Here is a 7,583-nt window from a genome sequence, read left to right as displayed (position 1 = left end):
AGCTGGGCTGTGTGGGGCTGAGGCCCTCCGCCCCCTCGGCGAGGGGGACTAAGCTGTTGCACCCTCCTGGGCTGGAAGGGGTCGGTGGGGAGGGTGCTATGGACCTGTTGGCGGTGGAGGGTGTCTCCCAGAGCTCAATAACCGCTACAGAAGTTGAGCTTCTGAGTTTGTTAAACTGGGGCAGTCGGGAGGTGCTGGGGAGATTTGAGCGCTTTGTATTGCCATTTTATCTCTGGCGTTTGGTCCGGTTCCCTCTGAGTTGCGGCTTTGGTTTCAGGGGATGAGTGGGTCTTTCCTACCCTTGGGCCTGAAAGGACGCTGTAGAGCGAAATCACCAAAACTAAAAAGTAAACCATCTTCTGGTAAACACACAAAATAAATCTCAAGTACAGTTGCTGTGTAACTTATTAGCATTGATAAGCTATTGCTCCTCCACCTCCCATAAGAATACCTCTTTTCAGGAAAGATCCTTCCCTCAGATGGCAGCTCAGTGGGGACCAAGAAGAGGGGGATGTAGAGGAAAGCCAAAGGGATTTACTTGTGTTTTTTGGGTTTCTTTCTGTTGGTTTTATGTGGTGGGAGCATTATTTAAAATGGCCTCTCTGGCATTTTTTTCTCTGGATGCTAAATATGAAACTCCTCGCTATCTGAAAAAGATAGTGGGGAAAAATTTGTGTACCGTACTGAGTGATGTGTACTAAACTATCCTGTGTTTATTTGTAAGCACTGTAAGCATCTCCTAAATGACACACAAAAAAATTGGGTTTTTATATTTTTGTTGTTGTTCTTGGAAGCGTTGAAGGAACTTTTCAGTTATACTTTCTTGAAAGTATATGCCCAAATGAATCTAAGACATGAGCTATGGCAAGGTGTTCTATGTACTGTGCTTGTTCATAGCAGTGAGTTACAATTAACTTTCTGCTGAGAAGTGTTTGCTTATCATTGTACAGCGTTGAAGAAATCTGTTACATTTATACTAGTAGAGCAGTGCTTCACAGAAAAATGTAGTCTTGATGCCACAAACTGTCATTCTTTTATAAAGGCAGAACACCCTGGCTGATCTTAATACCTTTCAAAATGCTTTTGGAGCAAGAGCCACGTGATAGATTCCTCCACTTCCAAGGAAGAGATTATCCCCCTGCCTGTAGAGTTTGGAAATAAAAAAGAATTCCAGAGATGCTCTGGTATTCAACAGCACAGTTCACGTAAGATGTAATTTACAGGGCCTAGGAACAAGAGAGCTCAGGAACAGCAGTCCTTGGAGATATGGAGAGCAGGTACGAGAAGGATAATGATTGCAGTCACTCTCCAGCTGTCTTCGCCTATGTATATGTGGGAGATGGGGCTTCTTGTTGCTTATAGGATGTTGTTGCAGCAAGGTGATGAGGAGAGCAAGCTCCCTTTTCAGGTGGCAGTCTCATGCTTTTCCTTGTTCTCCTCTCATAGAGCCAGTTTTCCCGAAGTTCTGTTGTCCACTGTGATGTAATTTCAGTAGGAACAACTGCCTGCTTGCGCAAAGCAAACTGTGACATAGTGTTTCTGCTGCTCAGCCCCAGGACTGCTAACTAGGAAGGCAATTTCCTGACTTGCTTCTTTGACTTCAGGCTCAGTGCAGCAGCTTCCTCCAGAACAAAATCTGAGCAGCTGAATTTTACATTCTATCCCAGGTTGCCCCTTTTGCCCCTCATCACTAGCCTGACAAGTATTAGGTTTAGAGTTGCTCTGTAGTTATGAATAAGTTTGACAAAAAGAACAGTTAAGCAAACAGGCCCATGTGGAAATACAATTTACAGAGATACATTTTTTTAATTTACAGAGTCCTGTCAGTTGTGAAGCAGAGAATCTGCACTGTTTCAGATATTTCAGCTGATAATTGTAGCTACTGTATGGATAGGAGCGTATCAGTAATGCCTGGTGTGCTGTGTGTTACCCACACCACTTGCTTCTGCAAGAATGCCGAACACTGCTAGATCTGAGTGAGCAAGTGGCAAGCTTTATGTTTTGCCAGGGAACAATGCACCTACCTCTTTCATTTTCAAATGCCTCAAGAAATCTGGAAGTAATAGTTTTATTTGCAAGCACTTGATAGCCAATTAGAGCCAAGAGAGCAAGACTACTTTTTTCTCCCCCCATTTAAGTGGAATTGGAGGGTTCTTTTCAGTATCTTGCGCCAGCCAGCTTTTAGGTGACTCCTGCCTGTGAGATCTCTCGATAATAAAGATGAACTGAAGCAGTAGATTCTGGTCTAAACAAGTGTCAGGATTACGGTAGATTAGAAGGACATTTAGCTATTTCACAGCTTTCAAGTGTGTTTAGGGAAGAAAGGGTAGAAAGTCACCAAAATGTTGGTTTTTTTCAAAGGAAAGAGCTATGGTGTGAACTACACCAGCTGGCCTTTACTTTTATTCTTTCTTGATAAGCGTCCATTTCAGGTTTTGCAAACCTGCTTTGTTTACTGAGTCGCAGTAGGTATAGTTGATCAGATTACAGCCATAAAGCTAACTTTCTAGGAGAAGTGACAGTTCTGTTTTTGCTTAAAGTAGTCCCCACTTTCATTTTGGTGGGTTATTTTTGATGTACCAGTAGACTGAGAGACATAGTGGAATCTGTAGACCTGTCCTGGGAAATACATTTCCCTAGGAAATACATGAAACAGCTGTATAAGTGGTGCTTTTATTACACAAGTTGGACAACAATCTGTTTGGTTTATCTTTCACTTAACTGAAGACATTTTCCTTCAGGATTCAGACTTCCATAAGCCCGCCTTCGTTTGAGATGCTTGTTTTATGGACTTGCATATAGTGGCAGTAATCACTAATGCACTTGGTAGTTAATGGAGCTCTGCTAGGTAAACCTGCGTGTGAGGAACCTCTAGACCAGACTGAGCGTTATCAACTTCAAAAGTTTTAGAGTCTCAAGCCTCTACACTATGATTGCTTTTACTAGCATAATCTGAAAGGCATGCTGAACAAGTAAAGCAGGTAACGTAACTGTTAGCGTGAAAGTTTGAGGCAAGATGCGTTTGCTTATTTGCTGCTGTTCTAGAGATCCTTGGAGGGTGATATCTTTCTGTTCAGCTGTACAACCACAAGATACAGAGCAGGAATCAGATCTATTCTATATTTAGCTTGAAGGAGAGGTGCTTCTCGTTCCTTTCCTCTTTCGCTGCGGAAAACCTCGGCACATCAAAAATTTTCTGAGCTTTTTTGTGTTTTAATTTTCTCTCTTGCCATTCCCTTTCAAGGAAAGGAAGTGCAAGTGGTGTTGATCAATGCCTTATGCACAGTCAGATTTTATAGCAGGTGCATGCAATTCTGCAGCCCCCTGAGGATCCATCCCTCCAGAGTACTGAAATTGCTGAATCCTGAATTTTATCTAAATCACAGTGGGTTACTTTGTAACTTGCGGGTGTAAGATTGTTGAGATTTTAAAATCTCAACTTTGTTGGCATCTTGATGCAGGATGAAAGTCACAGCCCAATATTTACAGTTCTTGCTCAAATGTGTTATTGCATAGGGCAATGGAAGGGATGTCGCTATCTTCCCAGGAACAAGCACAAACTATGAACAGATTACTAAGTCTGCTTTATTCCTACTGTGGATGTTCACTGATGAATCTTCTGAGGTTTGGTTGCCCCTTGTTTTTGTTGTTTGTCTTATATTTGTAAATTTTCATAGTCAGTACCAGACAATCCAGATACATTGGTAGTGATGGGGAATGGATTTTGCAGTGGAGCTCACAGATAAGTGTTTTCATTTGTTCAAAGTGAAGACAGAATTACCAGACTTTGCATTACATCTGTGAATTCCAGGGGAGAGAAAGATGACATGGAATTTACAAAGCCTACCTAGCTTATTAAGATACCAAAAGGTAGGTTAGATCAAAGCTTCCACTGTGAAATTAAACAAATAATTTTCTGCAAAAGTTGAAATTGTTGCTGGTTTATAAAGTTTTTGTTTCAAAAACATTAAATAATTTTGCGTGTTCTGTCACATGAGTAAATGCTTCTAGAAATAAGCTGTCTGGTGTGGTGGTTGTGTGGTGTTTTGGGTTAGGTTTATTTTCCTCCGGAAGTTTGTGTTTAGTACAAGGAAGTGTTTGGTGGGTTTTTTTTAGCTTTGACGTGGAATGTCTGTACTATGGTTTTTAATGCAGCTTCACTGAATTCTTAATTACATGATGACAAAATGGTTCAGTAGACTCCTTTCTGAAAAATATGCTCAATAGTGACTAAAAGGTAAAACATTAGGAATTCTATGTCAAAGAAATTGAAGACAATTAAAACCTTATATTGCTATATAAATACTCGAAGGGACCACCATCATAATTGCTACATGCTGTTCTTGTTGTCTTAATCTGGAAAAGGATATAGTAGAACTGGAGAAGATTCTGGGGAAAAAACACGTGAGGAAGATGCAGAATAAACTGTGCCTGCTCACCCCAGAAGAGAGATGGTTCAAAGAAAGATCTGTAAGATCAGGAGTGTGGCTGAAAAAGTGAATAGGTAGCACTTGCTCGTGTCTTGCTATCACTAGATAGCATTTGATGGAGTATATTGAAGATTACAAAAGTATAGATAGTTTAAAAAAAAAACCAAACAACTGGTCTGTCAGTGATTATTAACAATGGTGGTTTGGGTGCGACCTCTTATTTAGGGAGACTTATTCTTCCAAAGCAGGGACCCAGGTGGAAGTTCCAGTGTTTACTCTGGTTTTTGTGTTGTTCCCTAAAGCATCCCTTGCTTGCTGTTTAGGAGGCAGCACACAGGATGCGTGGGTTTTTCATCTAACCCAGTGTGGTGTTTGTTTTATGACGTGTAGCCTTCACTGCTAATTTTTGCACAAATTAAGACAATCCTCGTGTATGGTTAAGCTGGTTTGCAGCTTTAAAGAGATATCTAAAGTGTATGCATTGTCAGTTGTCTTGCAGGACTTTAGTTATTGATTGAGCACAGTAATTTAGCTAGGATTACTACATTTACATTTTATGGAGAGGAATTCACTAGGAGTATAGATTAACTTGAGATATATAGTATGGTAGGGAGACAGTGCTGCAGTTTTCTGGAACATTACTTGTACTGGCAGGACAATCTTGAAAATGGGAAGAAACAAAATTTTTAAGATGAATAGCTGTCATTTGCAAACTGTCTTGTAATCTTCTGTCCACTTTACAGATCAAGGTACTGAGAAACATGAAGGAGCGGGTACTTCTGGGATTACTGATCAGGAAAAGGAATTGTCAAGCAGTGCATTACAAGCTTTTCTGGTAAGACAAAGCCAAACTCTGAGACTTCTAATTTACCCCATAACTGCTAAATGGCCTTATATAATTATTTTTCCTGTTTTCTTAGCACAGCTGCAAATCTGTTAGTGGGATATTATATTAAAAGTAGCACTAGTTGTGTGTAAAGCCAGCACATGCGTTTTCTGTGTGCTATGATGTGAGAAGGCTGAAGGGGATACTGGAATGAAGTGCACAAGAGCACATTTAATTTTGATTCTCAAAACTTAGTAGCCTTAAAAGCTGTATAATAAGTTAATTAGAAGAAGCAGGCAGCTATTCTATATCAGCATGATCTCTGAAGAATCAATTGCTTCAAGCTAAAAATGTTGTGTTAAAGGGTTTAAAGGAACCACATGTGCTTAAAAAACAGCAACCAAACAAACCTTTTTTGTTTTAGCATCTTGTGATATTCTTTCACAAAAAGTGTTGTATACTGTGCTGTCACTTCATGTTAAAACACATTCTTCAACTCATAACTTCTACAGGCAGTATTTACTACCTGTTTTGTGTTTCTTGGAAGATTTTTTTTGTGTGTTGAAATTCAGATACCAGGTCTTTCAATTTACTTCTTTCTTTGTACTGTCTCCTAATTTTATTTAGTGTAGCAAGTGACAGAAAGTACAATCGATTTTCCTTTCAGTTGTTGTATCTCTAGCTCCACAATCCCTTGCATAATTCAGTTTTGGATGTGTTAAATAGATCAGGGGAAGAATTTAAATACTCTTTTGAGATTCCTGCTTGTATGTTTCACTGATTACTTTTATTTTGTCTGGAATGTTGTTACATGAAGTGCATGTAATTGGTCCTTAAACTGACTACAGCTGATGTTGTTCACTGATGTATTCTTGAGTGCTTTCTAGCTCAATTACTCTTTTTAAATAGCTTTTTGCTCATTGGCATTTGATGCTGACAACTTGAAGGCACATGAAAGGGTTGTCTGTTTTCCACCTTGCCTGCAGATCTACGTGCCTAAAATACTTTTGATCTGCTGATGCCTTCATCTTTTCTTTTATACTGGTCCAGTGTATATTGTTTATCTCATTACCTTTTTTTTCTTGCTTTAAGAACTCCCTAAGTTCATGGAGTTGTGAGATGGTGACAGATGTGAGCAGAATTAATCTGGTGCCTTGTTTGCCAATTTTGCTTGCTATTGAGTTGCTGTAAATAGCTTTGTGGACTGCCTTGCATTTTGTGTTATCATACTGCACTTCCAATTTCAGCCTTGATAGAATTACTATAAAGTTTTATATTCTAGGTCCTGTTTAGTAGAGTGAGATAAAGGACTGTTAGCTGAGAAAAAAAATCACAAAATAAACTGAGCATTTAAGAGTTCAAGATTCTTAGTCCAACCGTGGTTAGAAGTCTTGTTGCTGTGATCTGAAAGCTAATACTGGTGAAGAGAGGCTCTGAGCGTGAACACATTAAGAAAATCACTGGGAGATGAACTGTCTGAAAGAGTATGCCAGCAATTGAGTTGCAAGTCCCTGTGTGTGCACATGATCACTAGGCAATCCATGCTGTTGATGCTTAGAGTCATGGAAATACTGCATGTCAATGTCCTGCTACATCTCTTTGTAAATTGTATAACTGTGCTTTCACAGGAGACTGAAGGAACTGGGATGGTTCTGTTGAGAGTAGCCGCAGAATGGCAACTTCCTTGGGAAGAGCAGAAGGACCACTGAGCCTTTCTCTGTTGTAATTGTTCCCTTAATAGAGGAAGTTAGGCAGGAGCACAGGAGAAACTCCATGGAACAGCATTTAAAAAGGAGGACCAAGTGGAGAGTGCTCGTGGTACTCAAGAGCATAGCTTTTGATTGTGAAGCATTGACAGAGGTGGAAACAAACCTACTTATCTGACTGACCAGATTGGAAGTAACCCTGATACGGAAGGGGTGAAGGTGATTATTCCTGTATAGGAATTGAACAGTACAGTGAAGGATCATTTAGGTGTAACATAGCTGAAAGAGACTGGAGTTCTCTTTCATTCCTTGATGCCACTAAATTCCCCCTGCACAAACACGGAAAAGACTAAAACTGAAAGCAGAAAGAGGTGAGCCATTCTAAAGTCCTTGCCTATTCCTGAGGTCTTCATTAAATCAAACCTCAGTGGAGCATCATGCTCGAGTCTTAGTTTCTGTGTTTAGGCATGCCTAGATGACTGAATACTTCATTCAACAGCTAAAACTTGTAAAAATATTATTTAAACCTGTACTGGGAGAGTGACACTCTCTTTTTCCGACCTCTCTTATGCTGACTTCCACAGACTAAATTGTAACTTGCAGTCTTTTCACATGAAGTGA

At 39.9% G+C, this 7,583-nt stretch overlaps 1 protein-coding gene across 1 annotated transcript in view; it reads left to right on the top strand.

Annotated features, from left to right (window-relative positions):
* CNOT10 (CCR4-NOT transcription complex, subunit 10) overlaps positions 1 to 7,583 on the top strand; it is a 47,151-nt gene that overhangs the window by 12,585 nt on the left and 26,983 nt on the right. Inside the window, exon 2 of the mRNA XM_009891974.1 lies at positions 5,174 to 5,265. Within this exon, the coding sequence (XP_009890276.1) occupies positions 5,174 to 5,265 (92 nt within the window). The remainder of the gene's footprint in view (positions 1 to 5,173; positions 5,266 to 7,583) is intronic.

This window comes from Charadrius vociferus, unplaced genomic scaffold (genome assembly GCF_000708025.1).
Source record: "Charadrius vociferus isolate BGI_N301 unplaced genomic scaffold, ASM70802v2 scaffold349, whole genome shotgun sequence".
Lineage (NCBI taxonomy): Eukaryota > Metazoa > Chordata > Aves > Charadriiformes > Charadriidae > Charadrius > Charadrius vociferus.
Note: the sequence above shows the minus strand (reverse complement) of the source record. Positions and strands in the feature narration are given on the sequence as shown.